Source organism: Palaemon carinicauda, chromosome 37, assembly GCF_036898095.1.
Source record: "Palaemon carinicauda isolate YSFRI2023 chromosome 37, ASM3689809v2, whole genome shotgun sequence".
In the NCBI taxonomy this organism is placed as follows: Eukaryota; Metazoa; Arthropoda; class Malacostraca; order Decapoda; family Palaemonidae; genus Palaemon; species Palaemon carinicauda.
Window position 1 is genome coordinate 30,200,157 of NC_090761.1, and position 26,538 is coordinate 30,226,694.

At 39.9% G+C, this 26,538-nt stretch overlaps 1 protein-coding gene across 1 annotated transcript in view; it reads right to left on the reverse strand.

Moving 5' to 3' along the window:
• Positions 1 to 26,538, reverse strand: part of LOC137629546 (serine-rich adhesin for platelets-like) — a 204,555-nt gene that overhangs the window by 129,696 nt on the left and 48,321 nt on the right. The window contains 2 exon segments of the mRNA XM_068360967.1: positions 9,289 to 9,553; positions 22,935 to 23,064. Coding sequence (XP_068217068.1) covers positions 9,289 to 9,553; positions 22,935 to 23,064 — 395 coding nt within the window.

Here is a 26,538-nt window from a genome sequence, read left to right on the forward strand (position 1 = left end):
ACAACTTAGGCCAAGGACGTGAAGGAAGCTCGTTTAGCAAAAACCGAGCTGCAAGGAACATGTAGCCGTTTCAGATGTGAAAACAATGATCCTGCTGAAGGCGTGGATCTCACTTACTCTTTTAGCTGTTGTCAAGCACACGAGGAAAAGAGTTTTTAATGTGAGGTCCTAAAAAGAGGCTGATTGGAGAGGTTCAAATCTTGATGACATTAGGAACCTTAGGACCACGTCTAGATGCCAGCCTGGAGTGGACAACCGACGTTCCTTTGAGGTCTCAAAAGACCTAGGGAGGTCCTGTAGATCTTTGTTGGTGGAAAGATCCAAGCCTCTGTGGCGGAAAACCGCTGCCAACATACTTCTGTAACCCTTGATCGTAGGAGCTGAAAGGGATCTTACTTTCCTTAGATTTATCAGGAAGTCAGCAATCTGGGTTACAGTGGTACTGGTTGAGGAAACTGCATTGGTCTTGTACCAGCTACGGAAGACTTCCCCTTGAGACTGATAGATTCTGAGAGTGGATGTTCTCCTTGCTCTGGCAATCGCTCTGGCTGCCTCCTTCGAAAAGCCCCTAGCTCTTGAGAGTCTTTCGAAAGTCTGAAGGCAGTCAGACGAAGAGCGTGGAGGTTTGGGTGTACCTTCTTTACGTGAGGTTGACGTAGAAGGTTCACTCCTAGAGGAAGAGTCCTGGGAATGTCGACCAGCCATTGCAGTACCTCTATGAACCATTCTCTCGCGGGCCAGAGCGGAGCCAACCCACGTCAGCCGTGTCCCTTTGCGAGAGGAGAACTTCTGAAGTACCCTGTTGACAATCTTGAACGGCGGGAATGCATACAGGTCGAGATGGGACCAATCCAGCAGAAAAGCATCCACGTGAACTGCTGCTGGGTCTGGAATCGGAGAACAATACAACAGGAGTCTCTAGGTTATCGAGGTAGCGAACAGATCTATGGTTGGCTGACCCCACAGGGCCCAAAGTCTGCTGCAAACACTCTTGTGAAGGGTCCACTCTGTGGGGATGACCTGACCCTTCCGGCTGAGGCGATCTGCCATGACATTCATACCGCCCTGAATGAACCTCGTTACCAGCGTGAGCTTTCGATCTTTTGACCAGATGAGGAGGTCCCTTGCGATCTAGAACAACTTCCACGAAAGAGTCCCTCCCTGCTTGAAGATGTAAGCCAGGGCTGTGGTGTTGTCAGAGTCCACCTCCACCACCTTGTTAAGCTGGAGGGACTTGAAGTTTATCAAGGCCAGAAGAACCGCCAACAACTCCTTGCAATTGATGTGAAGTGTCCTTTGCTCCTGATTCCATGTTCCCGAGCATTCCTGTCCGTCCAAAGTCGCACCCCAGCCCGTGTCTGATGCGTCCGAGAGGAGACGGCGGTCGGGTTTCTGAACAGCCAAATGTAGACTTCCTTGAGAAGAAAGCTGTTCTTACACCACGCGAGAGAAGACCTCCTCTCTTCGGAAACAGGAACTGAGACCGTCTCTAGCGTCATGTCCTTTATCCAGTGAGCAGCTAGATGATACTGAAGGGGGGGGAGGTGGAGTCTCCCTAACACGATGAACAGGGCCAGCGATGAAAGTGTCCCTGTTAGACTCATCCACTACCTGACTGAGCATCGGTTCCTTCTCAGCATGCTCTGGATGCATTCTAGGGCTTGGAAGATCCTTGGGGCCGACGGAAAAGCCCGAAAAGCTCGACTCTGAAGATCCATACCCAGGTAGACAATGGTCTGGGATGGGACGAGCTGAGACTCCTCAAAATTGACCAGGAGGCCCAGTTCCTTGGTCAGATCCATAGTCCATCTGAGAATCTCCAGACAGCGACGACTTGTGGGAGCTCTTAAAAGCCAGTCGTCTGACGGAGCCGGACACAAGATCATGGTACTGCTGCACAGTCTGTGAACTGTCAACCATGGGGAAGCGAGGAAGTACAGTGACAACCCGAAGCTGTCTAGACTGTCTGGGTCGTACAGACAACTCCTTATCGGGTTGCTGAGGTTGCCGCACTGCGTCACAACAAGTCACTTCTGCTGGTTGTTGAACGTCTTCCCAGTGACACACTGACTCCGTAAACAAAAAATCCTCTAACAAGGACTAAGCTTGGACTGCATGTCTCGCAACACAGCTCAAGGTCTATGGGAGCAGGTGTGGTAACAGACGGGGTTAGCGACTGAAGTGGAACCATTACCTTCCCTGGAAGCATGTTATGCTTAAATAAAAGTCCATAGGAGGCTACGCAGCTAAAGGCTCCTCTCCAAATGACAGAGTCCTCAAGGGAATATCAGAAGGAGGGAGAAAAGCACTTTCTCATCTACAGGGACCATATCCGAGAAAAGCTAAGTTCTCTCAGTGAGGGTTTCACTGGTGCAAAAGCAGCAGACTAGAAGGCAACGTTATGAAACTGCTTGACAGTCTAGTGAGTTGGCAACAACCAAAGATGTGTGACTGAGAAGCATGCGGTGAGGTATGCAGAGCATGCTGTATGCAGAGCATGCTGTATGTAGAGCATGCTGTAAGAGAAGCAGAGCATGTTGCATGGAGTGTAACATTTCTCAGAAATTCCATGACCAGTGCTAGATTGAGTAATATCGCATTACTGTCCATTGAAAGTGCACGTGCCGAGGGAATTGATTTAGACTGTTTTGTTGATGAATTTGATAGCCGGCATGATAATCGTAGAATTAAGCTGCACTAAATATACGATCTATAATCTACTTCACCTCAGGACAGGGAAACTCGCCCTGTTGGCAACACTGCATTACTTCATGCATGCTTGCATGGGGTTTTAATATCAACATAATATTTACATTACATTCATAACTCATGATTCATTTTTGTTTTGAAAATATTTTGCCATATTTGCGATTTGTTAAAAATATATTGCAAGGAATACATATATATTTTTTTATTTAAGTAATACAAATAACCTCCATTATCATAATGTTTGTGTAGGCATACATGTATATGATTACAAATGCAAGTTATGAAAGTAATGAGGTGTTATTATTGTCATTTGTTATTTCAAAGTTGAATGGGAAGAGGCTCAAGTTGAGGAGAAAGTGGCAGATGCATGCGTTGAGGTGGCTGACTCATAGCATGAGGTTCCTGCCTCAAGAGTTGCGCTTGCCTCAAGGGTTGAGGTGGCTGCGCAGAGAGAGGCTCTTGACTCACGAGTTGAGGTTCTTGAGGAGCTAGCCTCAAGAGTTGAGGCTCTCGCCTTGAGGAAAGTTGAGGTAGCAGCTGCGAGAGCTGAGGTGGCTGCCTCAAGGATGGTAGAGGTTGTCGTACCTCAAAAGGTTGTAGCCTCAAAGATGGTCTAACTGCAAGAAAATCTTGCCTCAAGGCATAAGACTCCTGCTCCCATTGTTGAGGTTGCCTTAAGGAAGGTTGAGGTTGCTGCACAACGCTGGTAACTGGCAACTCCGAACGCGGTAAGGTAGCTTGAGGAACCTCAACTTCATACGCCTGGCAGACTGGACTGCGGTGAGGCGGAGCTCTCGCAGGAGGAGGTGTAACCTTCTCAGCCTGAAACTCACGCATTAAGACCGCAAGCTGCGACTGCATGGACTGCAGCAAAGTCATCTTGGGATCAACAGACGATAAGGTCTGTTGAGGCAAAGCCTTAACAGAAGATGAGGTCTGTTGAGGCATCGCCTTACCTCTCTTAGGAGGTGTGCAGTCACCTGATGACTGCGGAGAGTCAGAGCTAACCCAATGACTGCATCCGGGTTGTTGAACTCTAGAGGTCTGGACTTTACGTTTAAGAGGTCTTGAGACCTGAGTCCAGCGTTTTCTCCCCGAAATTTCTTCTGCAGACGAGGAAAATAAGGGCTCAATCGTCTGCGGGTGGGAGTGACGGTCTCTGTAAGACACGCCCGCAACCACCGAGGATACTTCTGTGCGCCGATCAAGGCCTGCCGAACCCTTTTGCCCTTCGACATTGCTTCTCCCCTGGGCTTGGGAGCTTGCAAGAGGTCCCGGACTGGGAGGACGACTGGCACGCACAGAAGTACCCTCACGCACAACACTGACACACTTTGCGCTAATCACTTATCACTTTTGATTTTCTGTTTGCACTTATTTCACTGAACTCGAAACTTTAAGTGGTTTGTACCTGAAACACGCAATTCTATCCTTCCTTAAAAGTTAGCAATTGCGAAAACAGAATTACAATGTAACAGAAAAATCTAATGAAAGATAAATAATTCAGTGGCTGGAAAGAGACTAAACACTAGATCAAATAAACTACGTTTAAAATCTCTCACCGCATAAAGCTTGAGAACAAGAATAAAACTCTAGAAACGTTTACCTTCTTCCCCTAAAGAGACTAGGGAGAAGAGCAAAAACGATAACAACGTTACTCGCTTGAACGAAACGTTTATCCAGCTCTCTCTCCCTCCGTCTCTATCTCTCTCTCTCTCTTGACTTAGAACCTGAGAGAAGAGCCCAATCATATATATCGTTAAAACATATTATTGTTAAAGGAAAAAAAAACTGAAATATTTCCCAAATAAAAAGTTCCTTTATTAGAATTAAAACCATTAAGCTAAGAAAGAATGAACAAAACGCTAGAAACGGTTACTCTTACTGCAACGTGACACCGTGAAAATTCTCTCTCTATCGTAACGATAGAGCGCAAGTTGAACGTTCTGAACGTCAACAACTGCAGAGACAAAACAAAACGTTAGTTCAACTTTGAAAACAGTACGAGACTATCAAAGAAATTCTTTCAAAAACATTAAAATAGCATAATATGTTAACAGGAAAACCGAAATGACGGGCTCAATGTTAATTAACTTCGGTACCAAGAAAAGACCGCCTACTATTAGGAAAGGTCGAATATAAACAAATATAAAAATTAATTTTAATAAGTTTATAATAAAAGGAAGTTAATCGAAGAGGCCTATAAAAGGCGGAGAGATATAAAATAAATCTATAACTTTTGTTAAGCAAAATTAAGAAAGAGAGTCTATACTCTCTTAGACACCAACACTTCCGTCTAAGGGAAGGGTCGGCCATTTAAAGGTGAAAGAGAGTTCATACTCTCTTCGTCACCATAATTAATTAAATTAATTCCAAAAGCTAGCTAAGCTAATAATAAAACTTCCTGAATAGCGAAAGCTGAAATCTTAGAGCAATACTTCACCAAAAACCGTGAACAAGACTCCAAAATTATAAGCGTATCCATGAACGTCTTGCCGGAAGCACGACAGAGGAAAAATTGAGGTGGTGTCAACAAGAAGTACTGCAGTACCTGGCCACAGGTGGCGCTTGTGAGTACACCCCCCTCTTGTATAGCGATCGCTGGCGTATCCCTTCCGTAGAATTCTGTCGGGCAACGGAGTTGACAGCTACATGATTATCGGGTAAGTTTAATATTGAAAATTTAAGTGTATGTATGTATGTATTAAATTTTATATATACAATTATATAATTATCAAAAAGATCACACAGCTATCAATAAAGAGAGAAGGATGACTCAAATATGTAAGAAGCTATAGAGGTACAGATATTGAATAGTGATCACTAGCTCCTCATTGGCACACTGAAATCAAAACAAAGCACCTAACAGAAAAGTAGATAAAATAACTAGGTTTGATGCAACTAATCTTGTAGAAGATGAGCACAGAGAAACCTTTGCAATTGAATGTAAGAATCGACTTGCAGTCTTAGAGACTTTAAGAAACGAAAAGCAGACAATTAACAATGAATGGTTTGAAATTATGAACATATATCAGTCAGTTGATAGTGGAATTTTGGGACAAGTAGTTACAAGGAGAAAGCTATAGATATCAAATGATTCCCGGGATACCATAAATATGAGACAAAGACAGAACCTGATTGTTGAATGTTTTTGAGGATGTCATGAAAATTACAAGGTATAACATGCTAAGTATTTGAGTATTGATAGTGAGGTCAAAAGAAAAGCCAGGAATGACTGGAGAAAATATTTAGAAAGGAAAGCAGATAAGGCTGACAAAGCTATGAATTCACGGAGTGGCTATGGTGTGAGAATTGCTCATAGAATTATTAATGAAATCTCTACTGGGACAAAGAAGAGGAAGCATATACCCATCAATAAGAGTAATGGATCTGTTATAAGAACAAAGATGAAGATATTTATTTTAATTTTGTTGCTCTTCTTAAAATATTGTATTTTTTTTTTGTTTAGTTTCCTCACTGAGCTATTTTTCCTGTTGGAGCCCCTGGGCTTATAGCATCCTGCTTTTCCAACTAGGGTTGTAGCTTAGCAAATAATAATAATAATAATAATAATAATAATAATAATAATAATAATAATAATAAAAGGCAACGTTGGATGGAACACTTTAGTGAGGTCATGATTATGATATACGGAGGGAATAATTTCATTGATATACCTGAAGCCAAGGAAGACTTTGGTGTGCCCATGAATTAATTAAGTGTGTATGAAGTCTAAGCTATCATTAAAAAACTCAAGAGATGAAAGCCCCTGGATACGATGAAATAACTGCCGATATGATATTGGCCAAAAATTAAGTGACTCCCAGACTACTTACAAGATTATTTTGTAGAATGTGGCATAAATAGGAAAAACCTTATGAATGGAAGCTAGGAGTGTTGTTGAAAATGCCAAAAAATGGAGATCTGACTGATCGCAATACAGTAATTACAGAGGCCTTGCACCTAAATCAGTTGTCATGAAAATATATAGTATGCTTATTCTAAAGAGACTAGTGAGAAAAGTTGATGAAAAGCTGAGAGATTCACAATCATGATTCAGAAAAGGTATAAGTTGTACTGACCAAATTTTCATTTTAAAACATGTTGTACAGCAATGTGGACAATATAGAAATCCACTTTTGATGACATTTGTGGACTATGAAAAAGCCTTTGATAGTGTGCACCGGCCAATTTCGTGGAGAGTTCTGCGTTATTATGGAGTTCCTCTTAAATATGTAAATTTGATTAAGTATGTTCATGAGCATAAGTGTAAAGTTAATGTTAATGGAGTCCTATCAAATGAATTTTCAGTGAACAGTAGAGTACTTGAGTGGAATGTGTTGTCACCTATGTTGTTTATTCTCCTCATGGACTTTGTAATGCATAAAACAGTTGAACAGTTGAGAGGGGTGGAGGATTGGACTGGAATGGTAACAGGAAATTAATGGATGTAGTGTATGCTGATTGTTGGTCCTTATTACCAAAACACCACAGGACTTGCAAAGCTTGCTTACCAGAATACATGAAATATCACATGAGGTTGGGCTCAGGATAAATAGGATAAATAAAAGAAAGAGATGATGAGAATGGAATTTGCAATGAAAGCTAAAATATCATTGGATGGAGAAAGGATTAATGAGGTGGAATCAATTAAATATCTAGAAACTATGAGCTCTAATACACTGACACCTCTTGATATGAATTTTCAGGATGCAAAATGAGATATGAAGATTTTTCGCCTCATATTACGAAAAAAATTTCATAATACGAAAAGCGATTTGCCAGCTAGGCAAAAAAATAGTTACCCATTAAAATACGAGTTGAATAAAATGGGTTGTTCAGATATAATAGAAAATGTACTTCTCTATATCAAGGGTAACTATAATAATAGTACAGTACATAGGGCATTGTATATTTCGTATATGTAAAGTATTGTACTGTATGTACAGTATTGTATTATTTTCTATTCATTATTGCATTATGTTATAATAACTACCATACTTAATTAACAGATATTAACAGTTAGGTATATTGAATAATTCAAATGTAATTGGCTGTATAGCATTTCATTGTGGTTATAGCTTTACTGTGGTGTATCATAAAATTCAATGTGGTGTTTTTGTGAGTTTGGAGCAAATTAGGCAATTCACATGTAAAACATGCACAATGATACAAAATTTTCATGAAACGAAAGCCATTCCAGAATAAATCAATTTTGTATCTTGAGGCATTACTGTAGAGGGTCTTTAGAATTGAAGTGAAAGATTGAAAAAAGTAAATCCGACAATGGCTAGGTTAAGTAAAACTTAGAATTCAAATCGTCAGAAATTACATATAAAAATCTGACTATACAGTATATCAGTTTAGTGAGATCGGTGTTACTGCACGGACATGAGGCATGGTATGACAATGAAACAATGTCCAAGAGATTTTGTAGATTTGAGATCAAAACCCTCTGAAGAATATTGGGAGTTAAATGGCAGGACAGGATTAGAAAAGAAACTATAAAAGATTACTAGAGTGCCATACGTAGTTGAGATCCTGGTAAGATGTAGCTGGAGATGGCTTGTGCATGAACTTTGCACTCCCCAAGCGAGATTAGTTCACCAAATATTTAAGTGGGTGCCACAAGGAACTAAAAGAATTAGAAGACCAAGGCCTACATAGCTGAGGACTATGAAGCATGAAGTAGATGATGAATGGAGAAGTATTGATTTAAAAGCTCAGGATAGACGACTGGCAAAATCTAACCGAGGGAATTTGGGCAATAAGTGTAGGAGATGATAGTGATATATAGTTATATATATATAGTACAATTATGTATATGCGTTAATAGGCATAGGTGATGATGATGATATATTATAAGTATGTGTACAAATCCCCTTTATTAAAACATCTATATAATTAATTGCAACACATCAAAATCTTCTTACACTCGGTATGCTATCTGTACAATTCTTTTGCACTTCGTGGATAGCTAGGTCTCTCACTTCCAAATCCTCTTTCATACCTGCTATACAGCCTTTTAATTTTAGAATATCCTCTCTTCCTAACTCTGAGCACATCTGAATTACAGATTCACATTAGGTCTTTTTTTCACTTTTTATGGGATGGAAACAAAAAGGCTGTACACTTTCAAGTTTACAGGGAAAATGTAATTAAGGAAGAAGTTTGTAATACAACTCAAAGAAAAAAACTCACGAATGATATTCATTCATAACTGGTAGATAGGTACCATGTAGGCTGTGTAAAAACCACAAGACTAGTTAATATGAGCAAGGATGTAAAACTCAACCAAGACTTGGAGGCCTTTTTTCCCTGCAGGTGGTTGTGCCAAAAATTATAAGCCTTCTGTTTGGAAATAAGTCTTTTGGAATAAGGTTACTAGGCCTAAATCTTTATAAATATTGTTTGCAGTCACCAGTGTAGTCTATTTACCAAATAAGTCATTACTTAGGATAAAATAGGAGAAAGCATTTCTAATGAAGCAGACAGCGCTATAGATTTTTCATTAGCCACTAAAGATGGTCATGCACTTATCAAACAAGGCACAATTAAAGCAATATATTAAAAACATACTTTGTGAAACAAGTTGAGCAATAAAAACATCTCGTTTGTTAAGCTCCTTTCGCAAGGCATCAGCACTATCTGTAGGTAAGCTGCGACTTGCGATCTGTGTCGAGAGAACATCAACCTGATCCTTTAAGTCCGCATTTAGATCGGTTAAACGTTTAACTTCCGCATGGAGTTTGTGACGAGCAAGCCTTTCCAGCTGCTCTCTTCGCTCTGACAGCTTGACTAGCGCTTCGTGTGCTTCATGAACTTTAATTATTTCCATTTCAAACTGAAAATATAAAATAAAAATCAATAAAAATATATATTGAATTTCATCAAAATTCTATTAAATATCATATGTGATTTACTGCATATACTGTACAAAATTCCAGATACCTATATAACACTACTTTAAAGTATCATTTCCTGTATGAATTTTTAAACAGATGTTTTCTTTGAAGTGTTCAAGTAATTATAACAAAATGGTTTTGCATAAATTATATTGACATACATTTTTTCCAAAGACTTCCTAGAAAATCAATATTGCATTAAAATGTGTAACATTTCTTAAAATTTCTAATTTTCAAGCAAAAAAATTTCATTCAAGTATCTAAATGAGAAAAAACAAAGTACATACATACATAAATATACCAAGGCACTTCCCCCAATTTTGGGGAGTAGCCAACATCAACAAATGAAACAAAAACAAAAAAGGGGACCTCTACTCTTTACATTCTTCCCAGTAATTATAATAAAATCAACACGCAAACAAATATTCAGTAAAAATTAATAGCTAGTTTTAGAATTACTGTAGTCTGGAACTGTACTGAATATTACAAAAATTTTCATTTCCATAACCAGAAAATGCAAATCAGTTCAATCTAATTAGCCTAGCTAGAAATCTTATTCAACAGGCAATTTTTAATGAGAAGAAATATTTTACAGAAATAAAATCAACTTTCAAGTACTGAAAAAAATGGTCTTTATTTCCATTTACTTAAAATTCAAATTTTAACGAAAAACTATTTTCTTACAAGTGATGAAAAACTTTAAATCAATGAAAATTAACCTGTTAACCGTCACCCACGAGATAAACCGTTCACCACTATCTACTTGGTACCGCCTTCAACGGTATACTCCGTTCATGACTTTAACTGTTTATCTCAAGTCGTCAGTCTCGTGATAATACGTTTACTCGTATAGTAAAGTAAAGGATCACTAATAGGCAACACTCTCAGCATATGTAAGCTGTAAATAGCAACTCATATGATGTCTGGCAACTATTTTTCCGAAGGTAGCTTGATAACTTAGAAAACTGGTTTCCCCTCAGTGCGCTTCGAGCGCTCATGCAGAGAAGGTAATTTGCAGTTCCTTTTACAATGAGCGGCCTAAAGAGGAAGGTTGTTTCTTTAGATGAAATAAATCCTATTCTTGATGAGGAATCTGATAATGATAACCCTTTTGACGATGAGAGCACTAGTTCTGAATCCTCCAGTGATGAGGATATTGAAGAAACAAACTTTTCTTCCGATGCCGAGAGTGAAGATGACTTCTCATTGCCGACTGACTGGACAACGAGAGGGAGAGAGAGAGAGATCCATTTGCTTTTGTTGCTGATCCTGGCGTAAAATTTACCGTTTAAGATAAAGAGAACCCATTAGAATATTTTGAGAAATACTTTGATGATGAAATTATTGATTATTTAGTGAAAGAAACAAACAGATTTGCTAATCAATTTATAGATGAGAATGTAGAACATTAACGAGTACATAAATGGTTTGACACTTGCGCAAGTGAAATGAAGTCTTTATAGGTGTACTTATTTTACAGGGCATTGATTCTAAGTGTGATAATTCTATGTATTTCTCAACTCGAGAGAGTGTTTCTTCTCCTTTCTTTCGAAAAATAATGAGTGGTCGTAGATTTGATTTGTTGCATAAATTCTTACATTTGGTTGACAATACCACTATAACAGATGGACCAGGTAGAAAGTTAGCAAAAATAAAACCATTCAGTGATCTTATTTTGAAGAAATTTATGAACAATTACATTCCAAGTAGGAAGGTATCTGTGGATGAGTCTTTGTTAGGATGGAAGGGAAATTTATCATGGGTTCAGTTATACCAGCTAAATGTAAAAGGTTTGGAATAAAGTTCTATGAACTTTGTGAAAGTTCTACTGGTTATATATAGAAATTTTTCATTTATACAGGTAAAGACACGCAATACATGGAAACATATATGGATATTCCTGCGTCTAATAGGATTGTTTCCTCTCTTATGGATCCTCTTTTGAACAAGGGCTATTGTTTATATACAGATAATTTTTATACAAGTTCAACATTGGCAGATTCACTTGTTGATGAGGATACTGATACTGTCGGTACTGTAAGGATCACTAGAAAGGACATGCCAGCAAAAATAAAAGGAACTAAACTGAAAAAAAGTGAAAAAGTAGCAGAATTCCGAAAGAAATCTATGGTACTAAAATGGAAAGATAAAAAGGATGTATGTGTTCTGAGTACAATGCATGATGACTCTATGATAAAAGTAAAATCTAGGAGAGGGAAAGAAATTTATAAGCCAAAGGCAGTTGCAGATTATAATGCAAACATGGGCGGGGTTGATTTGTCTGATAACCTTTTGGTTCATTTTTCGACTGCAAGAAATAGACTGAAGAAATATTACAAGAAAGTATTTCGACATTTGTTAGACATGTCTGTTCTAAATTGCTATATTACTTATTGAGCTCTTGGGGGGAGGGTTGTAAGACGTGAGTTTATTTAGAGGATTAGTGAAAGGCTGATCATCAAATATGCTGAAGAAAGACCTGTTCCCTTGCGCAGGCCCCCGCGACTTGCAGCGAAACCTTCGCGGATGATTGGCAGGCACTTTCCTGATTATTGTCCACCTACAGACAAAAAGAAGAGGCCTCTAAGGACTTGTGCACAGTGCCGGAAGAACAACATAAGAAAGGAGAGCTCATATTGGTGCAAGGACTGTGAAGTAGGATTGTGTGTAGGCCCTTGCTTTAGGGAATGGCACACAAAAGAATAATAATACATATATGTATATTGCTCATTCAGTATTTTGAAGCCTTTTGAAATGAAATAATAGAAGTATTAATTGTTTTTTTTATTCCAACATTTAATTAAGATTCCTACTTTTAACTATATATATGAATTATAAGCATAAAAAAATTATATTAACTTTGAAAAATGTTATTTTCATTAGTAAAATAAATTTTTGAATATACTTACCCGGTGATCATGTAGCTGCAGCTCTGCTGCCCGACAGAAAAAACCTACGGGCGGGATACGCCAGCGATCGCTATACAGGTGGGGGTGTACAACAACAGCGCCATCTGTCGAGTAGGTACTCAAGTACTTCTTGTCAACAAAGAACCAATTTTCTCCTCGGTCCACTGGGTCTCTATGGGGAGGAAGGGTGGGTCCTTTAATTCATGATCACCGGGTAAGTATATTCAAAAATTTATTTTACTAATGAAAATAACATTTTTCAATATTAATCTTACCCGGTGATCATGTAGTTGATTCACACCCAGGGGGGTGGGTGGAGACCAGCATACATGTTAACATTAGAAGCTAAGTATCCCGTATTTCATTTTAGCAGTTATTCAAAATAACAAACATAAAATTAATAAGTACCTGGTAAGGAAGTCGACTTGAACCATTACTCTGCCTTTTAAAGTACGTCTTCCTTACTGAGCCTCGCGATCCTCTTAGGATGCTGAACGACTCCTAGGTGCTGAAGTATGAAGGGCTGCAACCCATACTAAAGGACCTCATCACAACCTCTAATCTAGGCGCTTCTCAAGAAAGAATTTGACCACCCGCCAAATCAACTAGGATGCGAAAGGCTTCTTAGCCTTCCGTACAACCCAAAAACAACAATAAAAAGCATTTCAAGAGAAAGATTAAAAAAGGTTATGGGATTATGGGAATATAGTGGTTGAGCCCTCACCTACTACTGCACTCGCTGCTACGAATGGTCCCATGGTGTAGCAGTTCTCGTAAAGAGACTGGACATCTTTAAGGTAAAATGATGCGAACACTGACTTGCTTCTCCAATAGGTTGCATCCATTACACTCTGCAGAGATCTGTTTTGTTTGAAGGCCACTGAAGTAGCGACAGCTCTAACTTCATGTGTCCTTACCTTCAGCAAAGCATGGTCCTCCTCATTCAGATGAGAATGGGCTTCTCTAATCAAAAGTCTGATGTAATAAGAAACTGCGTTCTTCGACATCGGTAAAGCAGGTTTCTTAATAGAACACCATAAAGCTTCTGATTGTCCTCGTAATGGCTTCGTACGTCTTAAATAGTACTTAAGAGCTCTTACTGGGCATAGCACTCTCTCTTGTTCGTTTCCAACCAAACTGGACAGACTTGGAATCTCGAACGATTTGGGCCAAGGACGAGAAGGGAGTTCGTTTTTAGCTAAAAAACCAAGCTGTAAGGAACATGTAGCCGTTTCAGATGTAAATCCTATGTTCCTGCTGAAGGCGTGTATCTCACTGACTCTTTTAGCTGTTGCTAAGCAAACGAGGAAAAGAGTCTTCAAAGTGAGATCTTTAAAAGAGGCTGATTGAAGCGGTTCGAACCTTGCTGACATCAGAAACCTTAAAACCACGTCTAAGTTCCAACCTGGTGTGGCTAACCGACGCTCCTTTGAGGTCTCAAAAGACTTAAGGAGGTCCTGTAGATCTTTGTTGTTGGAAAGATCTAAGCCTCTGTGGCGGAAGACTGCTGCCAACATGCTTCTGTAACCTTTGATCGTAGGAGCTGAAAGGGATCTTACCTTCCTTAGGTGTAAAAGGAAGTCAGCTATCTGTGTTACAGAGGTACTGGTTGAGGATACTGAATTCGCCTTGCACCAGCTTCGGAAGACTTCCCATTTTGACTGGTAGACCTTGAGAGTGGATGTCCTCCTTGCTCTGGCAATCGCTCTGGCTGCCTCCTTCGAAAAGCCTCTAGCTCTTGAGAGTCTTTCGATAGTCTGAAGGCAGTCAGACGAAGAGCGTGGAGGCTTGGGTGTACCTTCTTTACATGCGGCTGACGCAGAAGGTCCACTCTTAGAGGAAGAGTCCTGGGAACGTCTACTAGCCATTGCAGTACCTCGGTGAACCATTCTCTCGCGGGCCAGAGGGGAGCAACCAACGTCAACCTTGTCCCTTCGTGAGAGGCGAACTTCTGCAGTACCTTGTTGACAATCTTGAACGGGGGGAACGCATAAAGGTCTAGATGGGACCAATCCAGAAGAAAGGCATCTATGTGAACTGCTGGGTCCGGAATCGGAGAGCAATAATTTGGGAGCCTCTTGGTCATCGAGGTAGCGAACAGATCTATGGTGGGCTGACCCCACAGGGTCCATAGTCTGTTGCAAACATTCTTGTGAAGGGTCCATTCTGTAGGGATGATCTGACCCTTCCGGCTGAGGCGGTCTGCCATGACATTCATGTCGCCTTGAATGAACCTCGTAACAAGCGATATGTTTCAATCTCTTGACCAGGTGAGGAGGTCCCTTGCGATCTCGAACAACGTCATCGAATGAGTCCCTCCTTGCTTGGAGATGTACGCCAAGGCTGTAGTGTTGTCGGAGTTCACCTCCACCACCTTGCCTAGAAGGAGGGACTTGAAGCTTCTCAAGGCCAGATGAACTGCCAGTAGCTCCTTGCAGTTGATGTGTAGTGCTCTTTGATCCGGATTCCACGTGCCCGAGCATTCCCGACCGTCCAGTGTCGCACCCCAGCCCGTGTCCGATGCGTCCGAGAAGAGAAGGTGGTCGGGGGTCTGAACAGCCAGTGGTAGACCTTCCCTGAGAAGAATGTTGTTCTTCCACCAAGTCAGTGCAGACTTCATCTTCTCGGAGATAGGAACTGAGACCGCTTCTAGCGTCATGTCCTTTCTCCAGTGAGCAGCTAGGTGATAATGAAGGGGTCGGAGGTGGAGTCTCCCTAACGCGATGAACTGGTCCAGCGATGAAAGCGTCCCTATCAGACTCATCCACTGTCTGACTGAACATCGGTTCCTCTTCAGCATGCTCTGGATGCATTCTTGGGCTTGACTGATTCTGGGGGCCGACGGAAAAGCCCGAAAAGCTTGACTCTGAATCTCCATACCTAGATAGACTATAGTTTGGGATGGGACGAGTTGGGACTTTTCTATATTGACCAGGAGACCCAATTCCTTGGTCAGATCCAGAGTCCACTTGAGATTCTCCAGACAGCGACGACTTGATGCAGCTCTTAAAAGCCAGTCGTCCAAATAGAGGGAGGCTCTGATGTCTGCTAAATGCAGGAATTTGGCAATATTCCTCATCAGTTTGGTAAACACTAGAGGTGCCGTGCTTAGGCCAAAGCACAGGGCTTGGAACTGGTAAACCACCTTCCCAAAGACAAACCTTAGGAAAGGTTGGGAATCTGGGTGGATGGGGACGTGAAAGTACGCGTCCTTTAGGTCTAACGAGACCATCCAGTCTTCCTTCCTGACCGATGCTAGCACCGACTTCGTCGTCTCCATGGTGAGCGTCTGCTTGGTGACAAAGACATTTAGAGCACTGACATCTAGCACCGGTCTCCACCCTCCTGTCTTCTTCGCTACTAAGAAGAGACGGTTGTAGAAGCCCGGGGATTGATGGTCCCGGACTATGACTACCGCTCCCTTTTGTAGCAAGAGAGACACCTCTTGCTGTAAAGCTAGCCTCTTGTCCTCCTCTCTGTACCTGGGAGAGAGGTCGATGGGAGTTGTTGCTAGAGGGGGCTTGCGCAAGAATGGAATCCTGTACCCCTCTCTGAGTAACTTCACAGACTGTGCGTCTGCACCCCTGTTCTCCCAGGCCTGCCAGTAGTTCTTGAGCCTGGCTCCCACTGCTGTCTGGAGAAGATGGCAGTCAGACTCTGCCTCTTGAGGACTTGGAACCCTTCTTCTTGTTGCCACGTTGACTATCGGCACGGGTACCTCCTCTGCTGGAGGTTCTGCCACAAAAGGGCGGAATGAACCTAGACGCTGGTGTGTCCATCCTAGGTCTAGGCACGGAAGGTAAAGCTGTGACTTTACGTGCGGATGACGCCACCAGGTCATGGGTGTCTTTCTGGATCAACGAGGCGGCAATCCCCTTGATCAGCTCTTCAGGAAAGAGACACTTGGATAGCGGAACAAACATCAGCTCTGACTTCTGACATGGTGTGACTCCCGCCGACAAGAAGGAGCAAAGGTGATCTCGCTTCTTAAGAACTCCAGACACGAAAGAAGCCGCAAGCTCGCCAGACCCATCCCGAATGGCTTTGTCCATGCAGGACATGATGAGCATGGCCGAGTCCTTATCCGAAGGGGAGGTCTTTCTGCTCAACGCTCCCAAACACCAGTCCAGGAAGTTAAAGATCTCAAACGCACGGAAAACTCCCTTCAAAAGATGGTCCATGTCCGAAGAAGTCCAGCAAATCTTGGACCGTCTCATAGCCAGTCTGCGGGGAGAGTCTACCAGACTTGAGAAGTCGCCCTGGGCAGAGGCAGGAACTCCCAAGCCGAGAACCTCTCCTGTGGCATACCATACGCTAGATCTGGAAGCAAGCTTGGCCGGGGGAAACAAGAAGGTTGTCTTCCCAAGTTGCTTCTTGGCCTGCAGCCACTCTCCCAGTACCCTTAAAGCTCTCTTGGACGAGCGAGCGAGTACGAGCTTCGTAAAGGCAGGAGCTGCTGACTGCATGCCTAAAGCGAACTCAGAGGGAGGTGAGCGTGGAGCTGCAGACACAAACTGGTCCGGATACAACTCCTTAAACAGGGCAAGGACTTTCCTAAAGTCTAAGGAGGGAGGCGTAGTCTTGGGTTCATCTATGTCGGAGTGTTGATCGTCCAAATGCGCAGCTTCGTCGTCATCAGAGATTCCTTCATCCGAATGCTGAGGAGGAAGCGGCAAAGGAGGAGAAGAAAGCTGAACGGCTGAATCCGGCAGCACGGGTGCATGCGTAGCTGCACTGGATCCAACATCATGCCGCTGCTGGTCAGTCTGAGAGCTGGCAACAACAAAAGCGGAGTGGTGGTGCGTGGTGGGGACTGTCGTGGGTTGCGGAGACTGACGCATCGCGTCAAAACACGGCAGCTTGACTGCACCTTCCCACTGCTGATGCGGTAGCTCACGCATGTCAACAGAGGGTGCCGCACGTCGGCTAACGTCAACATGCGTCTGGCAGGGTCAACTGCGCATCGGTGGTGGAGCTCTCACAGCCGGAGTGTGGGAGCAGGCAGCCGCAGTGTCAGCTGAGCGCACAACCGAGGCAGGTTGTAGGTTAACGGGTGCAGCGTCAACCTTCTCAGCACGATACTCCTGCATGAAGGAAGCTAGCTGAGTCTGCATAGACTGCAGCAAAGACCACTTAGGGTCTACAGCGGTTGGTGCGGCAACAGACGGAGTGATTGCCTGCTACGGAACCACTCTACCTCTCTTGGGAGGTGTGCAGTCTTCGGAAGACTGCGGCGAGTCCGAACTGACCCAGTGGCTACACCTGGGCCGTTGGACTCGCTCGGAAGGGACCTTGCGCTTGAGAGGTCGTGAGACCTTGGTCCAGCGTTTCTGTCGAGAAACCTCTTCCGCAGACGAGGAATGAATGGGCTCACTCGTCTGTTTGTGGGTGGGACGATCTCTACAAGATACGTCCTCAACCACGGAGGGAACGTCTGTCCGCTGATCAAGGCCTGTCGAACCCTTTGGTCGTACGACATTGCTTCTCCCCAGGGCTTGGGAGCTTGCAAGAGGTCCCGGACTGGGAGGACAACAGGCACGAACAGACGCACCCTCATGCGTAACACTGACACTTTTCACTGCACTTGCACTCACTACACTTCCCACTGCACTTTTCTCCTTTAACTCTTTGACGTCAGCCAAGAGTTGATTGCGGTCATTCGCTAATGACTCAACTCTGTCACCAAGAGCCTGAATGGCACGCATCATATCCGCCATCGAGGGTTGATGAGAGCTAGTAGAAGGGTCGGGTGTAACCACTACAGGGGAAGGAATAGGTTGTGGGGCATGGGGAGAGGAAAAATCAATAGAGCGAGACGAACTCCTCCTGATCCTATCCTTCTCTAGCCTACGTGCATTCTTAAGGAATTCTTTAAAATCTAATTCCGAAAGCCCCGCGCATTCCTCACATCGATCTTCCAATTGACAGGTTTTACCCCTACAATTGGAACAAACGGTGTGAGGATCTATAGAGGCCTTCGGAAGACGCCTAGAACAGTCCCTAGCGCTACACTGCCTGTACTTGGGGACTTGAGTAGGGTCAGACATCTTGAATTAGTCAAAGGGGGAAATCCAAAATCTATCCAAGTCGTCAACAAATAATCCAAAATCTAATCAATGAAAGTGATAAAGTATTGATGATAACTTCTGTACAGCGAAAGCTAATAACTAGAGAGAATACTTCACCAAATAGCGTGAAAATCAACTCCAGAAACAACAGCGTATCAAGTAGGTCTTGCCGGTGGCACGACAGAGAGAAAATTGGTTCTTTGTTGACAAGAAGTACTTGAGTACCTACTCGACAGATGGCGCTGTTGTTGTACACCCCCACCTGTATAGCGATCGCTGGCGTATCCCGCCCGTAGGTTTTTTCTGTCGGGCAGCAGAGCTGCTGCTACATGATCACCGGGTAAGATTAATATTGAAAAATTATCATTAGTGAAATGACCACTCAGGGCAAAAAAAGCGTGACGGTACGGTAGCGGCAACGTGATCCAGGGGGGACGCTTAACAGGTTAAGGAAACTGTAATATATGTTAGGATGATTTGCCTTAGTTGCAGCAATTTATTATAAATTCCAAAGTGAATTTATCTTTCTTCCTGACAAACCTAAAGACCAAATTTCAGATTTCCAGTTTATTAAACACTGGTTGAAAAATGTCTCCATAAAATCTGAAGTAAATCCTGTAAATCTTCCTTTGCACAAAAATTAGCTTATTCAGAAAGTATCTTGAAATTTTCGGTGATAAATCAGTGCTGAATCTCATATTTTTCTACTAAATTTCTTATCCCTGATCTAGATATTAAATCTCTGCACGGTTATTCAATTCGTTTGTTATGCAGGTTGCCCTCGGATAGGATCAATTCCCAGATCTCTGATCCATGGAATTCCCTAAACTCTAGCCGGTCGAGCCATTAGGCCAATTGGATCCTGAAGAGGGGGGATGATATCATCTCTCACTTTGCCAGACAGGTGGGATAAGAGGAGGTGCTATACGCGAGGAACACCAGTCTGAAGCCTTAGCAACAACTACAGCTTTTGGGGCAGCAGCAGTCGCAGCAACAATTAGTGCGCAATTGCATTTTGAAGGGAATCCTCTTTGTAATGGTAGAGAGTAATATTTGAAACTATTCAATTACATTGGTCTGGTATACACTGCATAAGATTTTTCATAATTCTAACCATCACCTGCATTCAGATCTTCCCGGACAGTACGAGGTATGAAACTAATTCTAATAGACATGCCTTCTTCACCATGAGGCTCAATACTACAGAGCATTCTAGAAGTTTTATTCCCACTAAGACTAAGTTATGGAATGATCATCATAATCAGGTACTAGTTGAATTGGTAGAACTTCAAAAGTTCAAACTTGCAGCAAATATTATGATGTTGAACAGGCTGATATGTCTCTTTTTATAGTTTAAATATGCAAGAGCTATTTTAATGTTGTTACTGTTCTTGGAATATTTTATCTACCTCTCTTGTAGTTTGTTTATTTGCTTCTTTTCTCTCCTCACTGGGGTATTTTTTCCTTTTTGGAGCCCTTGGGGTTAAAAAGCACCTTGCTTTTCCCACTAGGGTTGTAGCGTAGCTAATAATAATAATAATAATAATAATAATAATAATAATAATAATAATACAGTAACAATAATAATAATAATTACCATACATCACTATTGTATAGCATTGTATAGATATCCTCTGATATTTTTATGACTATATCTCTAATGTTGATAATTCCATTTTCCTCCTTTAAGGCAAACATTCTTTTTAGCAATTTGATGTTTCTTCATTTCTTCAGTTTCCTCAATTTTGCTCTGATTGTGTTTACAGATGTCTTGGGTTTTTAGTTAGTTTTGTATAGTTCTGCTAATTCTATTTCATCTCTCTGTGATTTTACCCTCACTTCCATTCTTTTCTTTATCAGGTTTTTGGTCTTTTCTTACCATTTTCCTTGATCTTCTTTAGGAACTTTTCCACCTAGCTCTTATACTGATTCTAAAACAAAATTAGTTAATTTATCTTCCTTTTTTCTTTGTTTGCTTCCATTTCATCATATAGCTAGGAGTACCTGTTTTATATCATCACACAACTCATTAGATTTTTTTCTCTTATTACAGGAGTGTTTATTTTCTTTCTTAAAATTAGTTTTTCTCTTTCTTTCCTTTGATAAAAAAAAAATTAGTTTCTCACCAATGTATGATTGCTTGTTTAACCTGTCACAATCTTTAATTAAATTCACTTTTAACTGAGAATATCTATTTCATTTTTCATTTCCCCATTTGGGCTTCTTTCTGTCTATTTTCTATTTCCTTTGACAGAAGAATTTTTATGATTTTAGGATCATTTTTTTTTCCAGTAAATTCCTAAAGCATAAAACCTCTGTGATTTCATCTGCATACTCCAAATTTACACACTGTTGATTATCTTCGCTTCTTTCAACCTACTTTAGCATTAAAATCATCATCATCATCTCCTCCTACACCTATTGATGCAAAATACCTCGGTTAGATTTCGCCAGTCATCTCTATCTTGAGATTTTAATTCAATACTTCTCCATTCATCATCTACTTCACGCTTCATAGTCCTCAGCCATGTAAGCCTGGGCCTTCCAACTCTTCTAGTGGCTTGTGGAGACCAGCTGCACGTTTGGTGAACTAATCTCTCTTGGGGAGTGCGAAGAGCATTCCCATATCATCTCCATCTACCACTCATCATGATCTCATCCACATATGGTACTTGATTAATCTCTCTTATAGTTTCATTTCCAATCCTGTCCTGCCATTTAACTGCCAATATCCTTCTGAGGGCTTTGTTCTCAAATCTACTAAATCTATTGAAGATTGTTTCACTGTCATACCATGACTCAGGTCCATAGAGTAACACCGATCTCTCTAAACTGATATATAGTCTGATTTTTATATGTAATTTCAGGCAATTTGATTTCTAAATTTTACTTAACCTAGCCATTGTCTGATTTGCTTTTTTCAATCTTTCACTAAACTCAAATTCTAAAGACCCTGTATTGGAGATCATAGTTCCTAAATACTTGAATGATTCTACATCATTAATCCTTTCTCCTTCCAATGATATTTCATCTTACATTGCATACTCCATTCTCATAATCTCTGTCTTTCTTCTATTTACCTTTAGCCCATCCTCCTGTGATATTTCATGCATTCTGGTAAGCAAGCATTGCAAATCCTGTGGTGTTCTGCTAACAAGGACAGGATCACAGGCATACTCTAGGTCTGCTAAATTCCTATCACCAATCCAGTCCAATCCCTCTCCACCATCTTTGACCATTTTACACATTAAAAAATCCATGAGGAGGATAAACAACATAGGTGACTACAGATTCCTTTGGAGTACTCCGCTGTTCACTGGAAATTCATTTGATAAGACTCCATTCACATTAATGTGCACTTGCTATGATCATGAAGACTTAATCAAATTTACATATTTATGAGGAATTCCATAATAACGCAGGTCTCTACACAAAATTGGCTGTTGCACACTATCAAAGACTTTTTCATAGACCACAAAAGTCATCAAAAGTGGATTTCTATAGTCTATGCATTGCTGCAAGTCTTAAAATGAAAATTTGGTCAGAGCAACAAATATATTATTTCGAAGAAAATATTTCTCCCATTGGTGTAATTTCATAGGATAAATATAATCTACTATCAGAGATGAAATAAAACTAGCCTAGATTCAAATTTACACTAAGTAGTACTCATAACAACTGATACAGATCCACAAAATAATTTGTATCGTTACATGATATTTCGATAATGGGATTACTAATACTAATCGTTAGTATTATTAGTAGTATTGCCCGCTCGCTCTCTGCTGGTAATATGACGTCACCAGACATATGATATTACTCGACAGATATTAAAACTTTTCTTGATGTATTTATTACTGAAAATGGATACTGTATATTATCAATAAAAGAAAATACCCACTTACCAAGATACATCAGTTCAATTTTCATACAAGAAAATTTATTATTTACAAGGAAATATTTGTCCCATTACTGTACCATTTCCCACATATTTTAGGATCATCACAGTAAAAAAAAAAATGGTTGTTAAGTCAAACAGTCATAAGTAGCAGAGGTCGTCATTCGATGACTACCTGTACATTTGCATATTTCTATGATGAAACAAATCATTTAATGGCATATGTGTGGTTGACAAATTAATATGTGTGGTTGATAATATAATATAAAATCTAGCAAGTGCATGGGTAAAGTATCCATACTCCATTTAGCTAGATAAAAACGGTCAAGAAAGTGAACTGCATAAAATAATCCCACTGATATTTTATAAACTTTTTAAAAAATACTTCAACGAGATAATATAAAAATAAGACAGAAAAACCAGACAACACTAGGTTCATACTCACACGTTGAAGTTTGGCTACTTTTCTGTGATACATATCCACTTCAATTCTCAATGCATTATTTTCCCTTGCTAAAATATCAGCTCGCTCCTGCAGATGACCTTCACTGCTATCCGTTTGCCCAGACACAATTCTTAGGATGGAAAAAGGTATTAAGGTCAATGAAAATAATCAAATGATATAAATTAAGACCTAAATAATGATTGATTGATTGATTAGAGGTTTTCTGGCATCCTGACACCTAGATCATTAACGCCGATATCGTCTATTGTAAACACAAAAAAATAAGGATATTCAATTAAAACCATTAAAGCAAAGATGTCATTTTAAAAGTTAAATATCTTTCAGAAAACCTGCTTTTGAAATAAAGCTGAAAATGCCACTAGCATGGTAGGACACATCATGTCCAAGAATCTTGGCAAGGATGAACCTGCCATCCTCACCTCAAGCCTCAAGCAGATATCTATTTCTTTCTATTATATGTGGGGCATTCGGTCAACAAATGCCTCGCTGTCAATTATAGCAAACAGTCGTCGCAATATGGATGATGTTGCCCAGCCAGCAAAATCTCATGTGTCATCCTAGTGTGACCAATGCGGAGACAACAAAGTTGTCTCCCACTTTCAGTTGTACCTCCAAGGTGATATAACAAATACTTATTTTTCTCATCTTATTTTCAAGTAAAATATCCCAATGCTGTTGCCATTTATTATAAATAAAAATTCTCAATTGTACATAAAAAATCATTACTGGGAATGGGATACCTTCTTGGTAGCAACTCAGTTGCAGCATTCTTGGCCAGTGAATCTGCCTTCTCATTTCCAGACACACCTACGTGTGCCGCAACCCAGTAAAATCGAACTGTTATACCTTTCATACCAATAATTAAAAGCCACTTTAAAATCTTTAACACTAAAGGATTATTGGAATTAAAAATTTCTAAAGCTTGTAGGAAATTTCTTGCATCACTAAAAATTGTAAAATTGCCCTCGTCTTGTAACGCTATTTTCTCAATAGCCGTTAGTATGCCATATAGTTTGGCAGTAAATATACAGGATGCTAGAGGAAGTGCACCCCTACACTCCTATATACTCCAAATCCAATGCCAGCATCAGATTTGGAGCCATCAGTATATATAAAAGTCAATTCCCTGCGTTCTTCAACATGTTCCATAAAGAGCAAAAAACAAATGGCACTATAAAAGTGGTACCATTCCGGGACCATAAGTCTCTCCCTCTATAGCAATCGTATGTTCTTCTTCCAGAACTTACCTTATTTTTCTTGTCTTTGCCTCTCTATCATTTTATTTTCTTATAGCATCACTTTTTTTTATAACATTATTCCATAACTTTTCTTATTTCCTCACAACACTTCTCTCTGGCTGTCTGAACTTGCAGGAGTCCATGGATGAATTTTACCACTGCACAGTACATGCCAAAAAGAAACACAAAAATGGCCAAAGCAATCACAAATAACAGAAAACAACAGATCACTTCAGGAGCAAAAATACAACATCCACTCTTCAAGGGAAGCAAGATGTTACTAATTTCCCTGGCTATAATTAGTTTTTGTATGGTGGACTTTGGTCAATTACTGGTTCTACTAAGAGCAAAAACTGTCAAAAATCACCATATATAATATAAATATATATATATATATATATATATATATATATATATATATATATATATATATATATATATATATATATATATATATATATATATATATATATATATATATATATATATATATATATATATATATATATATGACAATGAAATAACCAGCACTTGTAGAATAAACAAATACAATATTACCAAGTTGCATACATTTGAAAGCATAACACCCACTCTTTAAAGGGTTACAACTCTCTTTAAACACCTCTACAAGCTATTATAAGTGCTCAATTAGGTTTTCCACACTTGCTCGTGATTTTTTAATGTTAAAAGATTGGAAATATTGAGTGATTCAAAAACGCTTTTTTTCATGATTTTTCAGTTCAGTGGGGCACTAAATATTTTCTGCCATTTATCAATGGGGTTTGCAAAGTTAATTGTTGATGTTTTCTGCCATTTATTTATGTGTTTTGTAAAGTGTGTATGTTTTCTGCCACTTATTAATGTTTTCTGCCGTTTGACATCCTCCTCTGTCACTCTCAGATATCGCCACGCTTCAAAGGTAAGGCTCCACATTTTTGTTATTGCATTTCCATTTATTATTGTATTGTTATACTTTCTGTTCTAACTATACATTCAATCTACAGGTTATTAACAGTTAGGTTATTACTGAATGATCCAAACGGTTGTATTTCATTGTGTTAGTGGAGTTTAGCCTAATTAAAAATATTTAAGGTGGTGTTTTTTGTAGGGCTTGGAACAAATTAGGCTATTTACATGTAAAAGGCAACTCACAAGGAAAAAAATAGTACGAAAGCCACTACAGAACCAATTAATTTTGTATTGTGAGGCATTACTGTATTGTAAATCAGATGTGAGCAACTGACTTACACAAAAACAAAAGATATTTCAAGCTTGTGGAAAAAAATAATAAATTCTGTATTCCTATTGAGAAAGTTAAAAATAAAACAATGACAAAGAAAAAAGTTGAAGAAAATAAAGGTTGATATTGATGTTTTTTCCTGCTGGCACTATTTGGAGATCAGCAGACTCCAGATAAACAACAGTATGACAAAATATACAAGTTAACCATCTGGAGCTTGGAGAGTACTGAACCTTTATTTCATATACAGTAAGTCCCCAACATATGGTTGTGATGTGTTCCCAGCTTAGGTTCTCAAGTCCAAAAGTTATCAAGTTCGGCATGATTAATTTAGGCCTTCAGTTCTTGACCCTGAAATTCCTAATCTCCATTGTTTTCACTCTGCTGGTTTTTCTACCAGTGAGCTAGCCTACATATGAATCATGAATATCTACATCTACTTCTGTTTAGTAAAATATTATCAACAGAAGTTAAAGCATTCTTTATTTATTGCCAGCACAGCTTCTTATCTTGTAAAGTCCTCAAGTCAAATACTCTTATCTTGGAGCTTTACTGTACCCGTATTTCAAGGGTATATCTGGAAATTTTCTCATGACGAATGTGGTAACTTATGATTCATTGGTTAATATGAATAAAATAACTATATGAAACAACAGCTTTTATAACAATCCAAATTGGTACTGTTTCATAATCTTGGTTGTAATTTACCCTGATGATACTACACTTTTCAACTTTTTGAAAATACTTTCAGATACTTTCACAAGTTTTTGTCATTTATCCCTAATTTACCAAATCCAAGAATATCACATGGTAATTCCCTTAACGATTTGAGCTCCAACCCCTCCAAAAAACCTTGCATAAACTCCAGGCCATTTTATTTAACTCATCCTAGCACAAAAACATTGAAGATATTTAATAAGGTCACATATTTTGCAAAATTTCTATATGCTAAAATAATATAAGAGAAATAAGAATATCAATAACTTTCCATAAAATGCATCCAAACACTGAAGGTAGCAGAAACATCCAGACATGGAATATGCCCAATGACACTCAAAGTCTCTCTTTATAGTTTATATCTGAAAGTTCTATTTTAATGTTACTG